We start from the raw sequence: 25,614 nt of genomic DNA on the forward strand, positions 1-25,614 counted from the left end.
AGTGTAGCAGTGACATCTCTGATTGGTGGTGCTTGCGTGGTGATATGTAAATATCACCAGTGGTGGAAAATGTATTTTAAGTACTGTTACAATTAAGTCCAGAATTCTAAATGTACTTGCGTAAAACAAATGTATTGGCATAAACATGTAAAAGTACTAATTATGCAGAATATCCCATTTCAAGTTTTCAAAATGTATACAAATCTTTTGAAAATAGCAGATCTACAAGCTCACAATGCAAATCAAAAAACAAGTCCAAAGTCGCAGTAAATAAGCAGACTTGACAACCCTGGCTGCCGGCTGGGGTCAAGCCATGGCTTCTAATGCATGTACTGTATGGTCAACTGGATGTCCATTTAAGTAGGAGGAATCTCTACAATAAAGCTCATCAACTCACTGAATCCTCAAACGATTTGGTTTAACATTTCCACTGGGAAACATTCCATGTCGAGGGCTAAACTCAAATCAGTGCTTCTGGAGCATTTTAAAAGCACGTCCAAGATATTTTTACCGAAACATTTTCCAAGTGAGTCTTCCACTCAACAGTGAGTCAGTGACAGTATGATTGTCACATATATAAATGAGAAATGAGGTTCCACTCTCTAGTGAGTATTTTAGAAACACTTTAGAAACAGGCAGCTATGAGGTGAGTCACTTTAAATTCAATGATTCCTCATACAATGATTCAATGTATGAGGCAAATGGAAATTCAACGCAAGACAAAAAAGGCATTTCTGCATCATTGTAAATATATTCCGATTTCAGTCCTTTTTGGATGCGTTAAATGTGCCATCAAGGGTAGGATAAAACTGGGAAGACAGAAGACAGCCATGCAACTCACCATAATGTCTATATAATATTACATTGCTTCACCATAACCAAAAGCCAAAAGGCACATCCAGCCTCAACAACAGACCTTTTACACAGCAGCAGTAGCTACAGTGATTCTCAAAGTGGGGTCCAGCCAGTGGCCCTCAGGGTTGTCAAACATTTAAAAGTTGTCAAAATACCCCACTTACCCCCGCCTATATGGCTCTGGCGAAATCTGGCAAATGTGAATTCACTAAACTTACATAAATCGACATGGTAATCTGAAATTTGTCAAAGTATCCTGACACATAGTATAGGGGTATTTTGGGGCATGCTATCATTTTGTATTTTTGACCTACATCATCCCCAGAAACACAAAAGAATATACTGTACGCTTATCACACTTAGCAACAACAAAGTCAAATGTAGGAATACGGTACTGTGAAAAATTATGTTTGATATTTTATACCACCGAGTTTATTCCTTATGCTCTGCTCTAATCGCATGAGCTTCCCGCTCATCAACACCATGCCCAAATTTGCTATAATCGAGTCGTACTAATGTTCCAGATAAAGTTTCTCCCTTGGTGATAAACCATTTATTTTAATGCGGACAGTTCTGCAGTACGGAGGGGTTGAACTAAACAGTGAAATATCCGGTTGGCCTCCAGCAGAGACACCTCCTGGCTCTCAGCTCTTTGTTTTAATCACCTCTCTCAGGGATACAGCTCTGCTGAGCAACGCTGGCTGTAGGCAGGACACGCACACGCACGCGCACACACACAAATCCCATATAACGTAAGAAGCTCAGTGTTATTGACAAAGCTGAATACTGACAGACTTGTAAGAAGCACGCATAATCACCTACACCACCGCACAACCAATCAATTCACTTCAGGCCAATACAACTCAATCAGAATTTTGGTTAATTTCAACAATTATGTTGTTACAGGCTACTTAGCTTTACATAAACAAACCCAAAAAACTCAAAAGGGTGGGTTCAGTCTGACTACAGAACATGGAAACATTCAATGCAAATACAGTGAGAGAGCTAGTGCCAAAAAAAGGGGAGTGGAGATCCTGGGAGTCCATGAGCACAGGATAGTAAGTATACGCTGATGATCCAATCAGATATCACAAAGTGGAGAGATCCTCATTCATCACTTCATGTTCATGGCAAAACAAGGCCCAGACTGCTACAGATGGCATGAGACTAATGATGCGTTTTGGGAACGTTAAGGCGCTCTGTAAATTACAATCACACTGAGAGGATCCTTATCACAGATTTCAATGGCATCCCAGTTACAACAATCATGATCATGATTCATGTACTCACAAACCAAGTTCTATGAGGAGCTTAAAAAAGCAGACTGTACGTGGCCGGCCTAGTGGTCCCTGGTAAAGGTTGTCGCGGGTTCGAGTCCCGATCCCGGCGACCGTTGCTGCGTGTCTTCCCCTCATATCTCTCCCCATTTCCTGTCGGTCTACTGTGCGTCTATCAGTGGAGGCCAAAAGCCCCCAAAAATATCTTGGTGCTGGCAGCTGGTTGCGCCTGGTTGCCCCTCCGTGGACTTGTCTATAGCTGGAAGCCTGGAGGAGAGGAGCAGTGACTTGGCCAATCACTGCTGACCCGCCAACTGGAGAGTGTAGTGGTTGAGGGTTGAAAACCTGATGACCTCTCCTCCAGGCCAAGGCATCCATTAGAAATGGATTATATTTGCATCTTTGATGTATTTACAAACTCATATCTTGTCTGGCCATGTGGCCACCCCTAAACAATACAATATTGACCTAGTTTTGCAACCCCCATATTTTCCTGAACTACTGATCTAACAACATACACATACTGAACAAACAAGCACTCACACACAGTTATGTCAATAATTATACAATTGAGAAACATCCTCTCCCAGCCTAACAGCACCATTGCACAACTGTCCAAAAAATGCAGTAATACAATCACTTGTATTCTTTCAAACAAACCATACAGCATACAGAGTACCGATAGGTCTGCATCAATTTCAGCAATTAGTGTATTTTAGTTGTTGGTTATTTAATGTTTCTATAACTTTCTTTAAAGGAGAATGCCATACTAGAAGGCTTTCTTACCTTAATTTGTAGTTGTTACGTCCCCACCAAAGAGGTCCAGGTGTTATTTTGTGCAAAAGTGCATTATTGGCTATTTTCCATAAGCCCTCAATTGGGGTTGGGTTTTGTGCTAATTAGCTTATTTACATCAAAATAAGTAGTAAAGTGTGCCGCTTGGTTTACTATTTACATTATGAATAGAGGACCCCCAAAAACACCCCATAGCCCCATTCAATTCAATGCAATTCATTGAGGGCTTATGGTAGGGGAAATAGCCAATAATGCGCTTTTGCACAAATTAACACCTGGACCTATTTGTTGGGGACGTAACAACTACAAATAAAAGGTAAGAAAGCCTTCTAGTATGGCATTCTCCTTTAACAATTAATACATTTTAATACACAGTCAAAAACAACAGCTGTATGCTTTATCAAATGCTGGACATTGCAATTTTAAGGGGTTAGTAGTATTTTAAAATGGAGGCTCAAAGGGTAGATTTATATTGGGCATGTGCTCTAGAGGTACACACATCTGTGTGGAAATCATTTTGCCTGCTGCAATATTCTTTATTGTTTATCTAATAAATTATTTAATTTTTAGTCACATCTCCAGGTAAAGCTGGAAATATCCCACCCCCATCTCTCACCATTAGTGCAAGGTCAGGGAGCTGTTTTGCATGAATGTTGTGTTCTACATCATTATCAGTTTATTAGTCAATTACACTATGTGGAACTTGTGGAAGTATAGTAGGCCTACTTCTCTACTTAGTTTTGCGGGAACATTATGTTATGACAAGGCTATATCATGACATACAGAAGAATGAAGAGCCACAAGGCAACACTGAAATTGAAAAGCAGAAAAACATAATCTTATCATGCCTCTAGTTAAAAAGAGAAAAAAAGAAAAAAGGGGATCAGGTGATTGTGATGCCCTCTACCAGCTTTCACATTGCCAAGTGAGTTGGCAGTTTAGATTGTATTAAAGGTAGGGTAAGACAAGTGATACATTTTGGTTAAAAAGGTTAAAAGCTCTATAATCTATATTATGAGGGGTGCTCACATAAAGCAAACCATGAAGCCAACAGTCTGACACTATCATCATCCTCATCATCATCCTCCACGAGACATGAATGCAGTGTGATTTTGTATAAAACGGAATACGTCACAACAAGATGTAATTATATTGGCCACATGACCTCTGCAACTACCGCCCTATTTCTATTCTAAGCTCCATCTCAAAAGTGATAGTCAAAAAATAGTCTAGTAGTCTACAGGTTGAAAAGTATCTTGCCACAAAAAAAAACGAATAGCAATCTGGCTTCAGAACATCCCAATCCACTGACACATGCCTCCTCTATTTGAGCAACCACTGCTGGTCTCGGAAAGGAACAAACTGCATGCTGAACTCGGTATAATCTGCACCTGGCTCGCTCATAACAAACTATCTTTACACCTGGGAAAAAACTGAATCCATTGTCTTTGGATCTAATAATAATCTCAGCAAGGCAGATGTCTTCTTTGTTAGAGTGGGTGACAATATTATCACACGTAAAGATGAAATTACCTACCTACTGTAGGTTCCATCCTAGAGGCAAATCTTACCGGTGATAAAATGGCCACCAACGTAATCAAAAAAGTCAACCAAAGAACAAGATCTCCTCACTGGTCAATAAAAACACCCTGAAGACCCTAACAGGAGCTCTCGTACAAGGTTTATTTGACTATGCATGCACCTCTTGGTACCACGGCACCTCAAAGGCCCTTAAAACAAGGCTCCAGACTTCCCAAAACAAACTGGTCAGGCTACTACTTTGCCTCACTCGCTGAACCCACCTCACCCCTGCCCACTTTGATAGGCTGGAATGGCTTATGGTTGACGACAGAGTACAGCATCTTGCAATGGGTCTGGTCCACAAGATTCGATGCACCACCAAGTATACCCATGTACCTGTCTAAATACTTATTTAATGTCAACCAAGTCCACACCCATAACACCAGAGGAGTTCAACAAACCATGTGCGATTGTTACACATGTTACACATCCCACTCACCAGACCAACGCGCAACCTACCATGCCATGCTCTATTGGCACGCAATGCTACAATCTGCCGTAGTCGGCAGGACGTGGAGCGCGATATCCTCGCATGAGGGACATTGTGTGAAGTGAGAAGCGCAAGGACGCGCTTCAAAGACTGGGGGGGTTGATCGTTAGCCTGGTGAAACCATTCCCCCTGCTGGACAACATTTGCATTCTGCCAGCAGGGAGAGTCTGGGAACTCTCAGGCAGAGATGATGTACTCCGGTCAAATTCTGTCTGGAGCGATATGCGGCTGTATGAGGTCGCTAGAGGCGGGATCAACGCGAGACTTGTGACATATTGAAGCGCTGCCACAGCGCAAATGTAAACACAGCCTAACAAGACTACAACTCGAAATGATTATGGAGATATCAAATGTTTGTCGCTGCTTCCGGGTTCATCGTTTCTGCTTGAGAGATCCCAGATGCAGTCAGGAGGAGGGAACTGATGAACTCAAAACTGCCACAATCTGGCGAAGTCAGGTTAGGTGATTGTAGCCCCCAGCCAAGACCCAGCCTGCAACAGCCCTATATATCGGGCTCAGCCCTGCCCCTATTGGCACGATGGGATGCACTTTGGTCTGGCGAGTGGGAGCCCCGGGTTCAATCCCCACTTCCATGAAATGCTACACAACCAAGATTCGGCACAAACAAGGGACTAAATTATTTTCGCTCCTATGCCACCAAAATGTGGAACGCCCTACCAACAGTCATTAAGACATGCGAATCCCTTGACTCCTTCAAAACCGCTCTCAAAGGGCACCTACGGATGGCTGCAATTCGAAACCGGGCCCCGTAAAATCTGAAACACAGAGACTTGATGCATTTATAGATAGATAAAATGAATATGCAGAATTGAGATCAGCCTTTTGGTCCGACCCTCCACAATATTTCTCATTTGGCCCCTTGGGAAAAAAAATGGCCCACCCCTGATCTGGACTGGGTGTTTTTCGTTTCATGTTTAATATTTTATGTTTGTGAATGTGATTATGTGGAACTGTGGCACAAAGCAAAGGCATAAGATTGTACACACACACACACACACACACACACACACACACACACACACACACACACACACACACACACACACACACACACACACACACACACACACACACACACACACACACACACACACACACACACACACACACACACACACACACACACACACACACACACACACACACACACACACACACACACACACACACACACACACACACACACACACACACACACACACACACACACACACACACACACACACACACACACACACACACACACACACACACACACACCCTTTTGTTCTTCTTCGGACTCAGTACAAGGACATGGTGGAACTGGAGATCTCTCAGCATGTGGTAAGGCTTCCCTGGGATAATGATGACTGATTCTGTCTAAGAGGTGGCGTATTTCATTCAAGATGTCTTGACGTTTCTTGCAGTTAAAACAAGAGACTATACACATTAAGTGGAGGCATGCAGAGGCCAGCACAGCCAGAGCGAGACGCACAGACAGATTCATACAACAGAACAAACAGGAGACTTGGAGTTCATATGTCATGCCCTTATCTGTCAGCAAAAAGTGTCTGGTTTTCTTGTTTTATTCATCAATGGGGTATCAGATGTTGTTTGATGTGTTGTTGTACTGAACGATCACTGGAATATTGACAATAATGTGGAGCTGAAATTAAGGTCTAAATATATTGCGGCTTCACAGAAAAGACAACTAGTGAAGAGTTTTGACTCATTGACACATTTTGACTTTTTACAAGAAAGAAGAAAACCTTCGGCAGAGAAACATACTCCTATCTGCATCCACAAAATGCCGGACAGCCAGCCTCTCTCCACTGCACTGTCAAATGAAGACTATGGTGCCATTTAGAACTTCCTATTTTCCACCATGTAATATGACAGAATTTAAGAGTCATTTTGCAATTATGAAAACGGTCAAATGTGCTCTCCGACACCCGTGGCGTGCGCAAAACGGCCTTGAATTAGTCATGGGTGTGTTTAGGGCGTCACCTGCATCAACCCAATCAGCTTGGTGGGTGCCATTCTCTTTAACAGTCAGCTGATCCCCGGTAGATATGCGCAAATTCGGCTTTGCTTTATAGCGTGCGAGTGGTTACATTTCTGCAGGCAGGCACCATAGACATGACATGACTGTCACATTTGGGTTAATTATTCCTATTGCACTGCATGCCGTCTCCTTTGTGCCTCAAAAGAACAGATCTACAAGCTGTCACAGCCATGATGTGCATAGCTTGTAGGCCTAGGTCTCTATTTTGTTAAGTAACTTAAGCAACAGAAGTTGCAGTGTTAATTGGAAAGTCATGACAGGGTGGCAGCTGTAGGCTATACTAAGGGAGGGAGGGAGATATTACGCAGACACATCACTTCATATGTTTCTGTTCCAAGCATGGGAAAACAGCTGTAAAAATCTTTATTCTAGTTAATTTGATTCATAAATGAATAACTAAGCCTTTGAAATGGCACCTAATGGTAAATTCCTACCTCAGATCGGAATGGAACTGCGAGTATATACGCAATCCATGCGTAATGTTCCCAGAATCGTCTAACCCGAACATACAATTTTGCGTGATATATTATTTAAATGGATAACAATAGCATGTATCATACAGCGAATGAAAGCAAAAGCAAAGCCCAAATAAGCACTTAAGAAACAAGAAAGGCAACCATGCACAACTACCAATATTTACAAGCAACTTTACAGACAAAGAAGCCCAAAGTCTCTTATAATAAACAGACATGGCAACACTACTGAGCAGCCTTGTGTAAAATCAAACATTGCTTTTTGCATTTAAGAGCTGGTCAGACCCAGGTCTAATTGGTATGCCCGATTCTTTTTAGTTCAAGGGACTTAATAGCAAATTGCGCAAAGCGAATATAATTAACATATGGACACTCCCCCAATGCTAAAATATGCAGGAAAGTGGTATGCCATATGTGTGTGCGTTCAGCACGGCGTCCATAATATGAAAGGGCGCAGAGCGAGGCCACGGTTTGAGCAAATTCTGTAATACCACATTTTCCACCTTCTTAATGGGACTGATAGTGTGTCACACAAACCTAATTTGTTCTGCTTCTTTAGCCTGCTTAATTCAATTACCTGCAAAGTGGTTTCCATCCATCCATCTTCAACCGCTTATCCGTAGTCGGGTCGCGGGGGCAACAGCTCCACCAGAGTGTTCCAGACTTCCCTCTCCAGAGCAACATTAGTGACTTCCTCCTGGGGGTTCTCGAGACGTTCCAAGGCCAGTGAGTCGATGTGTTTCTTCCAACTGCGCCTTGGTCTGTGTAAATGAGTCCGTTTGACGAGGGCTAGGTGCACAGAAAAATGACATACCAAAAATCTCAATTGTTGCCAAAGATTTATTTTCTTCAAAAGGTTTCCAAAAATAATGTTCAAAATAAAAAATATTTCTTTCACAAAAATAAAATATAACTTCCCTAAATGAAAATAACAAACTTACATTATATGCTTCATTTCAATCACCCAGTCTAGACATTACAAGTCCTAACACTGTCCTATAGGGCAGAGCTTCCCGCATGGTGCCCCCTCTCCCTCCATGTCTTGCAAAGGACTGACTACCTCCATTCAAACCCAGGCCTCTGACTAGTGGCCCAAACCATCTGTCTAGAGACAGGGTTCCCCAAAGTATTCACTTGCAAATCTAGTGAACATGTAACACAGAAAACATTTCCCAAACTTTACAGTATCGTTGTCAATCCTAAAGTAATTAACAACCCAGGTTTTAAACAACCCGTCTCTTTGCAATCATACTAAATAGTATGCATTTCCAGACACATGCACCCCTGTTAAATGGTGCAACCCAATTTGAATCCTCCACCTATAAAAGGAGCAGTGGATTCAGTGGAGACACTTTTGTGAAACTTTGACCAGGAAATGAGGATGGTGTGAGTAGTCTGTGTTTGACAATATAGTAATGATAACTTAAAACTGTTTGACTTTGAAAGGAATAAAAGTATGTTTGAACAACCAATTGTCTCTGTCCCATTTATGAAATGAATGAATAAATGCATATAAAACTGTAGAACAAGTCAAGATCAACTGGACCAATTAGCCGGCATAGACAGTTAGCAAACAGTGTTTGATAATGACCATTGACTCTGATAGAAAATATGGAGAACAATAACAGGTTAAGGAGAATATATTGTAATGCTGGGGGAATGTGGGAATGTTGAGTATGAAATTAGGTTATGATAAACAGAAAATGAAAAACGAAATACAATGGAACTTCTCACCCTATCTCTAAAGTTACGTTGATATAATGTTAGGTTGAAGTTGGGTTGAAGTTACATTGATATGTTAGGTTGAAGTTAGGTTGATATAATGTTGGGTTTAAGTTATAGGTTGATATAATGTTAGTTAGGTTGAAGTTAGGTTGAAGTTATAGGTTGATATGTTAGGTTGATGTTAGGTTGATGTTACGTTGATGTATGTTGATATAATGTTAGGTTGAAGTTACGTTGAATTTATTTGTGATATGTTTTTAATGTGTAAGTTCTGAACATGAATAGAAATCTTCTCAAATACATATGCCTGGGGTTTATAAATTAATTAGATTCATACATCTTGTTGTATTCACTGGGCCTCATACGTGCCAACCGTTCTTAGGAAGGACCCACTTAGGAAGTTTGTAAGAAGGTTTTGGGATCCCTCAATGTTTTCTTAGCTGTGATTTGTTCGTATGTAAGAACAGAATCTATGCACACTGTGGAGCACTCTTGGGTGCCTTTTTTGTTCTTAAGTGCAATCTGAAAACAAAGGAAAAACAGCGCCCTCTGCATGATGCTCAAAGTTAGGTCTGAAGACCTCAAAGGGTCCTTGAGGAAGTTCCAGGCAGTCCACAGCAAAATATGGAACATTTTACCACTTTAATGCCATTTTATACTTTGAAAATAGCCAATCTACAAGCTCACAAACGCGTCCCATTATTGCCCATTTTGAGCTTGTATATCGGCTATTTTCGAAACATTTTGATAAATCTTCAAAACATTTCCCTAGCAGAATTTTTTTTCATATGGGGGTCTGCAGAATGCATGTCAATTTGGGGGTCCTTGACATGAAAATGTTTGAGAACCACTGCTTTAGAGTTTACAACCCAACCCAAACAAACGCACCATACTCACCACATAACCGCCAACCCACCTGCCATCACCCCCCCCCCCATACACCCACACCCCATATACCAACAGCCACCACCTCCATTTTCCTGTAAGCTTCCTACCTGCAAGCCCCCCTAACACACCCCTTGGCACCACCATATCACCCTCAACATCCCTATTTCTTCACCATTACATACCAAGCAGTTCCTGCCTTAAAGCCCCTCCATATCCACCCTCCAGTGCTAAAATGTTTTTACGTCTACCTGAGCCAGAGCCATCTCGGCTATCTCCATGTTGTTGATGACCCGTTATGCCCAGGCTTCCATAGACGGTCTATGGAATGCCAGCGAAGGTGGGTCTATGATAGACCCACCTTCGCTGGCATTCAAATGGATCTCCAGCCTTTCCTGCGACAGTCCTCCTTAAGTATGTGTAAGTGCAAAAGCAAACAAACGCTGTTGCCAATGCCTGGTAGGAGATAGAGAAAATGCGTTGGCCAACCTGCTTACTCCAGGGACGAGTGGTCGGAGTGGAGTCAGTTGTGTTCCGTCCTGTATAGACACACGCCTGGCAGGCTGGCCCTTGCACTGGACAGAAAAGAACAAATCATTAGGACCAAATACAAACCAAAAGGAACAAACAGATGACAAGTGTAGTGAAGGGGTCATTACACTATTGTAATGAGGCTGTCTGAGTCTGTGCACCCCATCACACTATGCACATTTTGTCCACCAGAAGGTGCTGAAAACATGGCTCAACTATCCGCATCTCTAGGTAAAATATAATAATATATTCCAAATATAATCCAAAACATCATCGCTGGTGGAAACAATTACTTTTCAGGAAATGGAAAAACGAATCTGTGTTACAATGTAATGAATTCATTATAGTTGTTTAGTTGAATGTATTATTAGATATATATAGATATAGACATATACATAACCACTTTCACTTTCAAAATGTTCAAAAATAAGATTATAATGATTGGATACCATCTTATTGCTACACTTAGATCAAGTTGTTTATTATTATTATTATTATTATTGGTAGTTGTTTAATAGTAGTGGTGGTAGTAGTATTTTCTTTACCTTTCTTTAAAAAGCACTTGATCTTTTCATATTCTAATGTTGGCAGGTATGTGTGGTATTTTAGCAGTGGCTGGAAGAGCAGCCATTAGTTTGATCCCTGGCTCTTCCTGGCTTTGTGTCCTTGAGCAAAACACTGATTACTGCTGTCGATGGAAAGGGAGGTGCCTTGCATGGTTGCCTCCACCGTGGGTTTGTGAATGTGTGTGAGAATTTAACACACATTCTAAAGCACTTTGGATAGGCACTAAAGAAATGCAGACCATTTACCATTCAAGTGAATGTGGTGTTTTGTCATTTCCAGCCATTCCAATACTTTGTGAAAATGAAGTGGGCTATGGCCCTGGGTCTTTCTCTCGTACAAATGGTATCATCATCCCTTGATCGATTGGTTGAAAAATACTACAAGTTCAGCTCTTTGATTTGCTGAATTTCTGGAATGTCAGCCTTTGGAGGTGAATTGCGTTATCTCTATCCAGAAGCTGCTTTCTCGCCCTGTACAGCATCTATTTTCATACTTACATCTATGAAAATAGTCGGGTTCAACTCTGCACGGCAGTCAAAGGAATCCTGATTCAGTGGGGAAAAAAATCAAACCGCAACAAACTATACAGTATAATTTCTGTCTGCATGCCAGCCGCTAGGAATTGTGGACTACTGTAAGCAGTTTGCCCACAAGGCCACACACAACCATTTCAATGCATAAACTATGTGCTGTGCATATCTTTTTCAATAGGATCATGATGTATACAAGATCATAATCTTTCAAATGAACCCATTATTGCTCTACTCCTGTGGATGATTAATTAGAAAAACGTTAAATCTATATAAAAAGGAAAATCAAACATTGATCAGTAGAAAACGGATTCATGCAAGGCATAAAAAAATGGAAATAGACATGGAAATTATGTTTGTGCAGCTGATACAACACTATACTACACACAATACTTAATTGCACCTGAAATGCACAATACAATCATTTAAAAACTGACATAAAGATAATTAGATAAACGCAGTTTCATTAAGATTTGTTAGCTAAGCCTGGTTTGAATTCAACAGCTATGGCTGTTGGCATAGAAGCTGTTTCTAACCATGTTGGGGTAAAACATAATTTCCTGTCTGAGGTTAACAACTGGAAGCAGTTTACAGTATAATACTATGTATGGGGTTGACGGTTATCTTCTATGCCTTGCTCCTGCACCCGTTATATAGTACTCATATACTTATGTCAAATTGATGGAATCATCTACTCAGTGGGATAATATGTGCTGCAACCAAAGCTTCTCTATTCAGTTGGTTAAATTAATGAATGTCTATGTTTTTTTGATGGATTTTACTCAGCCATATTAGAATAAAGATGACAAGATGAAATCTGGAAACCATGCAAATGTCAGCGAAATAGGAATATAAACCTAAAATCGACAGACTGAGGAGTGCTTTGCAAGATTATTTTGGCTTTCTACACAAATCCAGGGTGAGTCAATATTGTAGCATCTCAGGGTGTGCAATTAGATAACTGAAGGACATCTCAGCATGAATCAGGGGCCTTCAGGGCACACTCATTGTTGTTTATAATGTCTGTTGTTTGAGATTAATGTTGTTTGTATATGTTTGTGGAGTCATTCATGTTTAAATATGTGCATTTATTTTCTGCAATTTTCATTGGCCATGCCACAAAACAAAAGTGTAGCTGCTGCAGGACTGTGTGAGGTAAGAGGGGGAGCAAAGAAGTGGGGAAATGCCCAGCCCATCCCCATCTCCTTCAGTCCCCCCAACCCTCACCAACGTCAGATAGGCCAAGGGGTTATATGCAAACAGTGACCTGAATGGCATTCGGTGCCAAGCCCTTGTTGGACTTGTCTGACCAACACCTACTCTTTGTCTCCAGTTTGGTCATATCAATGAGGCATATCTGAACCAGGGATCTGTCTCAAATAAGAGGAAAGTGGTCCCTCCAGAATTCCAGATAGTTCTGGCCAGTATGGATCTGTATCATGAGAGAATATTAGCATCAGAGAGGTTGAAACAGCAAGTTCCAGTTTCTATGGCCTCCTGCTGCTAATAAGATGTCTGAAGGGTTATGTGAAAACAGATCAAACAGTCAGTATGTGAGACCTAAGGTGACCAACTATTATCTTTACCTTCACAGCCCAGAATGCAGCACAAATGCACAGATTTCACTCAGTGGAGGGCTGGAGGCGTATCCCGAATTCTACCTGACTCCTGGTAGATGTTTACATTCTGACAGATGACACTGGAGGTATGAAGATGCAAATTCTATAATTATTATATATAGGTCTCGGTCTAAATTTGGCAAACTTAACCTTTAAGCACCTGAGAGCAGATGTATTCCATCACAGCATGTTGGAACAGAGGTAACTGACAAGAATTGCAGCTTCACATTTGCCTCTCTTCATCACTATCATGATTTCACTGCCAAACTAATTTACTTTTGGCATAAGCACGCTTAATAGTTTCCTTGGTAACAAAACTTGTGTTTTCATTTTTGTTTAGGGAAAGTGAAGTAATTGATGCATTATATGCTAATCAGAAATAACAGTGCGCGCGTGTGCGTGCGTGTGTGTGTGTGTCGATGTGGATTTTCACCCAGTTGGCATACCAAACAGATGCAGATGAGTAAAGAGCTGTCTGTTTCCTGGGCAGACCTTTTATGATGAATGCCAGGAGCAGCTCTGTTGATGGAAATGTCTGCTTCCTGCTCAGTAGACCAGCAAAGAAGCAACCAATGGAATATTAAAATCATTATATCTGAGAATGCACAGGCGAGGCATTGGAGACTAATAGTGGCACTGCGATAAACAACAGTGACTGTTCAAAATGAACACTGTGGGCGAGATTAGGTGCCTCAGTAGGCAGGCACGATGGACCAAATTGCTGTTCTTTTTTGCTGTTGAAATGTTTATATTCATTATCGACAGGACTGAACTAATGTATGCTATTGTTTACCAAATGCTAACTACTATTTTGACATGAATGGACCAGAAGGTACGCTATTTTGTAAAGCACTGGCAAATCTGCTTATGTCACAGAAAGGCATGTGAATGGTTGTCTTGGTATAGGCTGTGCTCTTCTTTTCTTTTTGTTTCTAACTCCTATTCTCAATATGGTTGCTAATGAGCATGCCTCTATAAAAAAAAACGATGCTTGTGCAACGTAATTTCCAGTTGCAACAACTCATGACAGTTGACAGGGAGAAAAAGATAAATGGAATAGAACAGAAGTGCAGTATGCTGAATAATTTAGCTCAGGGGCCTCAGCAAAGATCTGTGTCTCTCCCTCGTTTAGGAAGATTAACCCATTCTGACCTGAGATCAGATTCATACGAGGTTTTCCACCGGAAACACACTGGTCTGATGAACCCATTCGGACCTGAGATCAGATTCTAAAAATGTCAGTCGCTCTTCGACTTTTCAAAAATAGCAGACCTACAAGCTCGTATCGCGCCACTCGGTGGCGCGATATGAGCTTGTAGATCTGCTATTTTTCAATAGCTAAAGCATAACATGATGCTAACACCAAAATGGGTGCCAGGTCAGAATGAGTTAACACAGGCGACAAATCACTCTTGTGTCAATCTTTTAACATTTTTCTCTGAGCTAAAAAACTATGAATAATTTGCTTTTCATATCTCAAATGGGAACTATTCTTTATATGGGGGTCCTCTCGCTCTCACTCTGTTCCCTGCTTGCGTTTTCTTCTTTTTTTTTTAAGAATGTGGGAGATGCATTTGTTATCCATGTGACTAAGGACCATTGTACTGTATCTGTCCCTCTGTTGCCCTTATCTTACTCAATTCAAATTATGCTGCGGCTGCAACTTTTGAAAACAGCCTCACGGACAGACGAGAGCGTGTACAAGTCTGATATGCTCCACATAATGACAATAATACAGGATGGCTGCGAAGTAGATGAGGGTGACCTGTACGTTTTCTACATTAATAAGTTATGCACCACTGGTCATGCGGAATGGCACATTGACAGTCTGTCAATCAGGTATACCACCTACGTTGAATCACAGCGACATGCCTTTCTCTTCCTCCCCAGGTGTTGTAATGTTATGTACAGCCCCAGAGGCCTGTCCTCTAACAGAGGAGCACTCAGACTCAATAAAGACAATATTTAAACACAGACATCAATCTTCCACAGGCAGCAACCTTGCATCACGGGCGCAAAGGCATATAGTCCAAGTTCCACACACACACACACACACACACACACACACACACACACACACACACACACACACACACACACACACACACACACGCACACGCACACGCGACATGCACGAACGCACGCACATATGCATGCAATGATGCACACAAAATTCCTTTCCATACTGCTGTTTAGGCAAGAAGCCTATATGGTACTCAAGGAAGCTGTCTAATTGTAAAGCAGCACACCTGAGAAGATGAGGGATAAACAGCCAACTCCACTAATTCTACCGACAGTGTCTCACATGAGACGCTAGTAGTGTGTCGAGAAGAATTTGCCTCGAGGGCTGGTTCTTATTTTGGCTCATCAGCTCTTTTTACAGATTTCATGCACTGTGCAGTTTTATGATGTTTACTCCAAACCGCAAATGCTTTATTAGTTTATTTACTTAAAAAATTGGGGAAAGAAATTAACAGTTTGGCCTAGTGTCGTGATAGCACATATAGTTCATATATTCTTTTAGAGTGCACTTGGAGCAGATTGTTTTATTTGCTATGTTTAAACAATGGATGTCAGATACTGAAAACATTTGCAAAGTAAACTTTTAAGGTGCACAGTGCAAGATTTATTTAAAAAGTGTCTTAATACCAATTACATAATTGTCCAAAGAGAGTGCAATATTTGTGAAACTGTCAACCTGTTCTACTGTTTTGCCATGTATGAGGAGTGGGTTAATATAAGTCCAGTGTGGGTTGTTGCAATGACCATGCAGTTCTGTTTTGTCCATCACAAGACTGTGTAAAATGAGAAATGGTGTTCTTGCAGTCTTGTTATAGAGTTATTGTCGAAGCAGTCGACAGAATGGCAGTGTCATGACTTAGTATTTGAGGTATGTGATGTTGGGTGAAGGGCTAATACAGTCATTTGTGTACAATGTGTAGACTGTTAGAGGAAGGAACCGAGGACACAACTCTGGGGGGCACCTGTGTTGGTGATAATGGAGAATGATGTACCTACTGTTTGTGGTCTATAACTCAAAACGTGAATGCTGAGGTGATGCAGTTCCTTGATCATGTGATGGCGTTGAATGGTGTTGAAAGCAGAACTAAAATCAACAAAAATAATAGTGACAAGATTATCCAAAAAGCATTGGCGATGAATGAAGGAGGCATGTCAGAGCATCTTCTGTCCCCCTCTTGGCCCCGTATAGGAAAACAATAAGTATGTGTTAGTGTTTTATAATATAAAACACATACAGGTGGACCCTTATTGTGTATAAAATTGAATAAATAAATGATACATACCGTACATACATACATACATACATACATGCATGCATATATATATATATATATATATATATATATATATATATATATATATATATATATATATATATATATATATATATTATGCATTATATAAGTAATTTCTGTCTACTCACCCCTATGGTACTCACTATCTATCTATCTCATTGGTGGGCTATAGACTATTCTGAAACATCATCCATCGGGATCACAAACTATACAACTACAGCCTTTCTCTTCTTAATTTAGCATGCTGAAATAGAAGCCATTGCTCTTGCATTACTAAAGAATACAATTTACATTTTGTTTGAAATTGCCAAACCTGCCAACCAATGATGTCATTGGTTGGCCACTAGGCAGGTTTCTGAAATATCCACAGCCCTCCTCTGACTGAGACACAGAGAAATAGTTACAGAGCCATCTTAAAATGAGCATTATTGAGGAATAATCATATGAAGATACAGATAGGTAGATAGGTTGAAAATGGGTGAAGTGGTGCTTTAACAATAGGAAAGAAAAGTGTTTCTGAGAACATTATTATATATATTCTTATCCCATAGCCCGAGGAGACAAAGGAAGACTGTGTGGAGGTCGGAAACACTTCGCAGCTGGTTTAACCCTTATATCAGTGGTTCTCAAAGTGGGGTCCTTGGGGCAGTTCCAGGGGCCTCCTCTCCAGCAAAATGTGTTAATAGCACCAAAATCAGTTTAACCACTAGGCTATACATTGACTATTTGAACATAGCATTTTAATTTGGAATATTTTTGGAACCAATTTAACAACATAAATCTTGTATCTGGGTCCCTGACACAAAATATTTTCAGATGGGGTTCCGTGACCAAATACATTTAACTTGGGGGTCCCCATTTTGTAATTTAAATCTTTAAATGTATTTTCCAATATCGTACTACATGGCTGAAGAGTAATTCAAACTCCCCTTTAAGGCCTTAATTGAAACTCTGCAATTAGCCAAGCAGAGTGCTTAAAAAACACTGTGTCTGATTAAAGGAGACAACCGCCAAGTAAAAACAGCCTCTCCACACTGTTCGACACAAGCAGCAAATTGCCTGGAAATGAAAACTAATGAGCAATTACCCCAACAATGAACTTCTACTAATGCCTGTTTTCTCAAAGCTCTCCAACGGAATCTTAATTTCTACCAATTTAATCAATCTGCATAAATATGACACTTGTTTTTAGTTGCTTTATCTTTTATTGTCTTCCTAAATTTGCTCTGGGTGGGCTGTGTGGGCAATACTAAATATTGTATAGGTATTTTCATGAATAGCTTATTGGCATGAATCTTTGTATTGTTAACAGCCTTGCTGCCTATCATGCACTGTCGAAGCACATGGTAACCTTTTTTGAGAGGAGCAAGTTGAACTCTGAACCAATTCCTGTCCCTCAGCATTTAAATGCCCAATAGATGCCCTTCAATACAGGGAAACTAAGAAGAATCATTTGACAGGTTTCTTCTGTAATCACAACAAAATATGAAACAATGCAATTATTATTCACCATCTTTCTCAGCAATTCAGAGCTATTTTGTACTGTGTTTTATGGTGACATACAGGAGTAGGCCTATATTATATTCACAGATTTGATATTGGTATAGATTGCACAGCTTTTTTCCTCTTTTTGGGAAAAACATCTCAGCTGGTTATACTTAATGGGATCTGAATGTTGCGTAGAATCTAAATTAAACTCCCCAGAAGCCAGTGTATGTTAAATAATGCAATATTCCTCTTTTAATGTTGTTGGATTTTTCATTCAGAGATCTCATACCAGTGTAGCAATTAGTGTCTGTGGGTTCTGAAGTGTCCAAATCTAGCATTACACATAAAAGCTTAAACTCCCACAGAGTTCCATATTTAATTCTGTGGTAATATAATAGTGATGGTCTTGTGTGTGTTAGTTTGTGAAATAAGTGGATCCACCACCTATGGTTCAGCACTACACTACTTTCAAGAAGAGCACTACTACCACCTGTAGAGGCATATGAGCAGGTGCAGTATGTTTCTCAGTCACAATTGTCCTTTTATAATGACAAAGTGTTTTATTTAATGCCACGTGGGACTACAAAAAAATAAAGTAAAATGCTTGCAAGTAACACAGAGGAACTGTTCTCTGCCACAACCCATCATGAGATGACAAAACGGCACCAAAACATTATGCAAATGTCTATGTCTTGAAGTGATGGAAAACTACTGATTCTGCATGAGTGACTCATTTCACAACATCATTAGATTTTCTCGCACTGTGGCATTTGCTCAGTGGTCTGTGCAGATATTTTTCCAACATTTGAGTCTGACAGTGTCAGAGCAGTGTGATAGCCGTGAACATCAGGAAGGCATCAGAACAGAAAGGCATCTGCACTATTAATGGGGTGATTATGCAAATTAGATAATAGCTTTCATTGCTTACAAAAGAGTGCTCTTGTTATGCCACACACAAATGCAATCATCGTTTAACTTGTTCTATTCTCTCGGTTTGTAGACATCTTCCTGAATTACAGTTGAATAAATCATACTAGACATATATAGCCTACATCCAGAAGCAAGTCTATAGACCTATACACTTGACTAAATACATCTCAGGCTCCAAATTCACTTATCAATTCCCAGAAGCTATTCCCACAGCAATTGTTAATGGCCTTTACCTTGAGCCCCTATTGTAAACTGGAAATAGCTTCATATGTTCTATACGCCTAATCTATTTGAACACAATGGTGTACGTAGTGACGGTTTTCTGTAGATAATATGCAATGCAATTGTGCTCTCACGCTCACGCGCGCGCACACACACACACACACACACACACACACACACACACACACACACACACACACACACACACACACACACACACACACACACACACACACACACACACACACACACACACACACACACACACACACACACACACACACACACACACACACACGGTTCCAGGGAATTCAAATAAAAGATTCTCAAAGGCATCAAATATAATTGTAATCATTACTGGTGAATACATGAGGAACCTGTACAGAGCTCAATTGGATTAAATAAAATACATAGAGCATCGCTGCCCTCTAATGGTGAATAGGAACATGTAGACAAATCCTGTTACCAAGAGAGAGTATTTACTGTATATTGGACAAACCACCTTGTGGAAAGTGAATGTTGTAATACTTCGACTAATTCTTCACATTCATAAATATTAAAAATAAATCTCAGAAATGTCAAGCCTAAAAGCAAAAATACAATTGGACAAATTTACCAAATAATTCAGGAAGATAAGATTGAAGTCAGCTGACATGTGAGAAACAAATGTGAAAAGAAAATGTATTTGTAACAATACAAGGTTAAACTTGAGATCTGAGCAAACTATACACAGATAAGTAAGATGCACAATTATTATTTCTTAGATTAACTTGCTGTTAATGTGAATTGTGAACCTTTCAGTAACATTTTCAAAACATGCATCATTATCAGTCCTCGACGATTATCAAGGATAGGCAACTTTAAATCTGACGGTGGATATTTGAAGACATTATTTTCCCTCAGGCACATGTTCCTGTTGCATCTCACAACAATTCTCTGAAGACATCCTGAATGTTGACCTTATCCCCAAACAACATTTCCAGCAGAATGGCCTGCAGTCCTGGCCAAATGAGAACAGCCCACCCAGAACAATGCCCTGGTGAGGTGTTCTCACAGATCAGATTTATAATACCGGTAGCCTATAGCCTTAATAATCATTGAGGACTGATAATGATGCATGTTTTAAATATATTACTGAATGGTTCACATTAACAGGACAATACAAAGCATCACATTTGAAAACAGCAATTATTGAATCTAAGAAATGAACAATTGCGTACTTGAATCTGTAGTTAGATAAAAATACGGAGGTGGCAATCCACAGAACATTTTCATATTAGGCTTTCAACAAATATCTGATTGTCTTTGCATTCAGCTGTAATACAGTATATGTGGAGGCAGAGTGTTTTATCCTTTATTTTCTGTAACCTATATGTAACCAATGTGTGCCTTCTATACTGAATATTATCTCCATTATGTCCAAATATGCTCATCATGTAGTTGGAATGAGATATTAAAATAAGAATAGTACTCAGGACTGTGTAATCCACGAATATGTATGCATGCCTCTATACACTGACATTGAACTAGCAGAGCAGGAGGATACAGCCGCAGGAGAGGTCAAGGGGTCAAGCCGGAGGTGTCTATACTTAACACTAGCAGGAGGATAGCCACCGGCACCACCAAAATCCTTTAAAGCACTGACCTTATGCTGCTGTCACACCCAGATTATCTTGTCTAGCCAGGCAGAATGCAAAGAAACATGACAGGTTATCCTAACATATGTGCAGAGCTCACACGTTAAACCTGTACGGGAACACCAGACAGGGGTGGACATGTGCCAAATAATGTCTGGCGGAGACCGCCCGTCCACACATCCATTATAGGATGCTTCTCTCTGCTAAATACAGGAAGGTGAACGAACAGTCAAGGCCGTAAGATGTACTGAATGTATGGACGATGAAACTAAAGGCAACATACAAAACTGAAAGGAAAAATAACCTCATTCTTGATGTAGGAGACAAAAAAAAACATTCAAAAGGTCTTCCCTTTCAATCAGTTTCTTTTTTGAACCCACACTCATACCTGACATGCGTCACATTGAATATGATTGATTGTAGATCTGCTATTTTCCATGCAGGGATACCGTCATACGACGGCACTGCATGTGCATGTACAAGGCCAGTTTTCCATTGCACTAAGCACTGGAAATGGATCGTTACCAAGGGAACCAACTGGGGCAATGGACTGTACAGTGTGGTCCTTTTAAGAACCCCACCAATGACTAGTGACTGGAAAGAAAGGTCAGGTCACAGGAGATATCAAAGCAGAATGTCTATGATATCACTCAGACATATGCATAACTATGCATAACTATTCTATTCATAAACAGGCCATTCTACAATATATTTTGTAGTTTTGGAAATTGTACCAGAGATCAAAATATTGAAGATCACAGACTTTAATGGATAAACAGCCTATTGATATATATTTTGCTACATTATTCATGGAAATCCAAAGTCAGAAGTAGTGCTACATAATTATGTGACTAGAAATACACAAAGCAATTTGTTCCACGCAGACGGAAATATGTTACTTTCTGTGGTGCATAAAAAGAAAAATCCAAGTCCATAACAAAGGGAACTTATGAGTAGTTTGTGGAGCTAAAATGATCTCCTCCTCATGTGAGTTCTGCCTGTGCGAGGTGCAATGTTACTGGGTGAGGCCTGAGTTGAAGTGCTTGTTGAGCAAGAGGAGACCTGGTCCACTCTGTAGGAGATGGAGTTGTAAAAGACAGGGTTGATGTGGCAGCCTGCTTGCTCGCATTGATACAGAGAGTAGCTGTCAGAACGGGTATCCAGGCTGCAACACAAACGGGTAAGAAAGGCACCGATTCTGTTGGTCTCAGGTTGCACAATGTCGTCTCTCGTCCCAGATGTCACCACCATGCACTCCTCTACCAAAGAGGGGGACAGGAGGTTGGTACAACTGGTGCCACCCTCCATGGGAAGGGTCAGGTTGCACCGGCTACTGTGGTCCTCTCCACCCCCTTTACTGCCCAGGTCTGTGGCCTGCTCGTCATCCTCCCCCTGTCTTCCCTCCTGGCATATTTTAGTCTCTCCACTCTGCTGCTCTCCGTCTGTCTCTGAGGCCCTCTCTGGCTCCTTCGGGCCGACAGTTAGGAACCTCAGGACGACCAGGTTAAGGAATGCTCCAGTGACTGTCAGACCGACCAGGATGTACATGAAGCTGAACGCTACATAGGGACTTCGCCTCTGAAGAGCCTCCTTCTTCTGCAGGGCTACAAAGTCCCCAAAACCTATGGTAGTCAACGTGATGAAACAGTAATAGTAAGCGTTGAAGTAACTCCAGCCTTCGAAATGGGAGAACGCTGCGGCTCCTACACACAGGGTGCTCATGCAGGACAGGAGTCCCACCAGGACCATGTTTCCCATGGACACCTCCGTTCTTTGCAAGCCCATACATTGCTTTGATCTGCGCAGTAGATAGCGGACAAAAGTGTTAATCCTCTCGCCCAGGCTCTGGAACATGACCAAAGTCAGAGGGATGCCCAAGACACCGTAAAATATGCAGAAGGCTTTTCCAGCATCAGTACGTGGGGCGGCATGGCCATAACCTACAAAATCATAGTAGAGGATATAGATGATCATGAAGCACTAAAAAAAAAAATCACACATGCATAAACAAAGATACACTCATACAAACATATATCTCCCAAGCTGTGGAATGGCTTTCCAAATTCCAACTCAACCAACCTATAGCACTCCTTATTTCTAATATCTGTCAACGTATTAGATAGTTAGTTAGATGTTAGTAGTGTAGTATATTTTCGTTCAGGAAGACACGTTGACCAGGTCCACTTGGATTTGTAAGAGAGAGACTTTATTTTGCAGGAAGAAGTCAATCCGCTCACAGCAAACAACACACGAGAGACGAAACACTCTCCCGGACTGTCTGGATAAAACACGCACCGCTCTCTGTCGCCCAAAGTCGAGAACCCGGTCCAGATCAGTCTCATTTGAACACTGCTCCTCCGTCTATATCTATTTCGGAGTCCCGCCTCCTCCGGACATGGAAACAGGCGTTTCCTGACTTTTGACCAATGAGATCTGGGATCTGTTTATTTCCGGTTTAGAGAGAGGCGGGACCAGGACACAGATCTCCTTACTGTTCTACTATGGAGGCCTAACTTTATACAAAAATGACTAATTGTTACACTGACAAATGTAGTTAAACAACAGAACTTAAATGCAAACTAAAACATACTATGACCATAGTTAATATCTCAGCAATGTTTAAAAACGGAACTAAGAATGAACCTGAACATATTATCTTTAAGAGGTGATTAACACAGTTTTTAACCCCAAACTAGTAAAAGCTATAATCTTATAATCTCCTAGCACATTTTCAATCAATACATCAATTGCACTCCTTATTAATAGTTATAGCTTATATAACTATTATATGACTATAACTATCTAATAGTTTAGTCTAGTTTAAAGTAGTTTTCTTAAGTTTTAGCTGTTAGTTCACTCAGTGAAAATCAGTCACCAAGAGTCACCAACTGGAACCGGCTTAGAGAAATCTAGCATAGAAGTAGCAGATGCATTCACAGTGATGACAATTCTTGTGACGTGTGAAACCCTTTGTCCCGGAGGGAGCTTCAAACGGTTTCAAGACAAAGGCCTGGGATTCGGGTGTGAGTTTGTAAATGACTATTCTCCTCTAAGAGGGAGAATCACAGACCGAGACATTTTTACTTACTGTGGCTTAATATTAATAATAACCTTGGTTCATTTATAGAAATTATACGACATAACCTCCCTTTTATGGAGCTATTTTGCTCCATAAACTATTACATAAATGAACCCAAAGAAACAGGTCCTCCCTTTTATCCTTAAAACCCCTCAAAAATACCTTAATAGCAAAAACCTGAATGTGAAAACTTTTAATGTGACCTACCCCCCTCCCTTTTATATCGACCAACTGACTGTCAAATTATATGAAGTATGAACCAACAGAATACTACTAATGGTAGTATTAATAACAGTAATAATAAAAATACCGAATCAGACATCTTCCCCGAATCCCAAGTCATATGCAACAAATAGGTACCCAAATCCTAGCCTCCTCCCTTGGCCCCTGTAATACCTACACAATTATCGAACTGAACATGTACAAATGAAAATTAAACAGTTATTGCACCCCCCTCCCCTGCATTATGACTGAAAATTCCCTCAAAGTTAACCTCGAATGATACACCAAGAATTACCAGATCTACTTGAAAGCTGAAGTGCAATAAAACCTTGAAGAATAGAATCACAACATCCGTCATGATTCACGAAGTCACACCTGTGGATTTGAAAAGTCAATATATTCAAAGTAACCTATCTAAAGTCAATAATCCCTGTACCCGCAAATTTGCAACATATGAAAACATGAACACAAAATCATAACAATCCAGTATCGACATATTTTCTTTCTCCTGCGATGACGGTTCACGCGCATACTCCTTCTTTTTTCGACTAAAATATAAACGCAGATGAATCCTGGTTTTGGACTGTCCTGTACATCCCAGTAGTTCAACAGGAATGGCAACGATCTTCATTGTGGTCACATGGGCATTTTGCGCAAAGGATGGGTGGCTGAAGCTGTACAGCATTCCTCCGGATCGAACACTCTTCTTCCATGTAGGATCACCCATCTCCGAGCAATCAGGAATCGGTTTTGACTTATACGACTGTATACCAGCCTCAGTCATGACACAGCTGAAGTGTATCAGAGCCCTTCGTGTAGGCGTGACCTGAAGATGGACTGAAGATTGATATCCCATTGATGATGTAGTTTTGACGACATCTTCTGGTTACCCGTTGTCGGTGATGTGGACCACTGTCCTCAGGATAGCTGTTGTAGAGCTGATAATCACGACTCGACATGGAGTAGCGCAGAAGTAGACGGACAGCCTCTGCTAGGACATGATCTCAGATGTCTACTGGCCCCCCTCGCATATAACAAGATGTTGTTGTAACTGCAACTTTTTCTCCATCAGCTTCCTGTTGGAAATATGAAACAACTCCTCCACAAGATCAAACATCCTTTTGCAAAAACACACCCATGCATTGAACTATTAGTTAGTTAGTAGCAGACCGTTCAGTGTTACTCCCAAAGTCCTGAAAATCATCCACTCCTATTAAAATCAAATTATTCTTATTGTGATGTATCTTTTATCTTGCCAACTCCTAGTAACTTTTCCAATGTAGTCTCATTTTCCGTTCCTCTTATTAATGCCATGGTTGTTTCTTA

The 25,614-nt window shown here is 40.7% G+C and overlaps 1 protein-coding gene across 1 annotated transcript in view; it reads right to left on the reverse strand.

The window, feature by feature from the left end:
• The window catches only part of LOC308326615 (potassium channel subfamily K member 15-like), a gene marked incomplete at both ends in the record, with an annotated part of 61,542 nt that overhangs the window by 27,799 nt on the left and 8,129 nt on the right, over positions 1–25,614 (reverse strand). The window contains one exon of the mRNA XM_080779580.1: positions 22,181–22,927. Within this exon, the coding sequence (XP_080635706.1) occupies positions 22,181–22,927 (747 nt within the window). The remainder of the gene's footprint in view (positions 1–22,180; positions 22,928–25,614) is intronic.

This window comes from Protomyctophum bolini, assembly GCF_963924005.1.
Source record: "Protomyctophum bolini genome assembly, chromosome: 2".
Lineage (NCBI taxonomy): Eukaryota > Metazoa > Chordata > Actinopteri > Myctophiformes > Myctophidae > Protomyctophum > Protomyctophum bolini.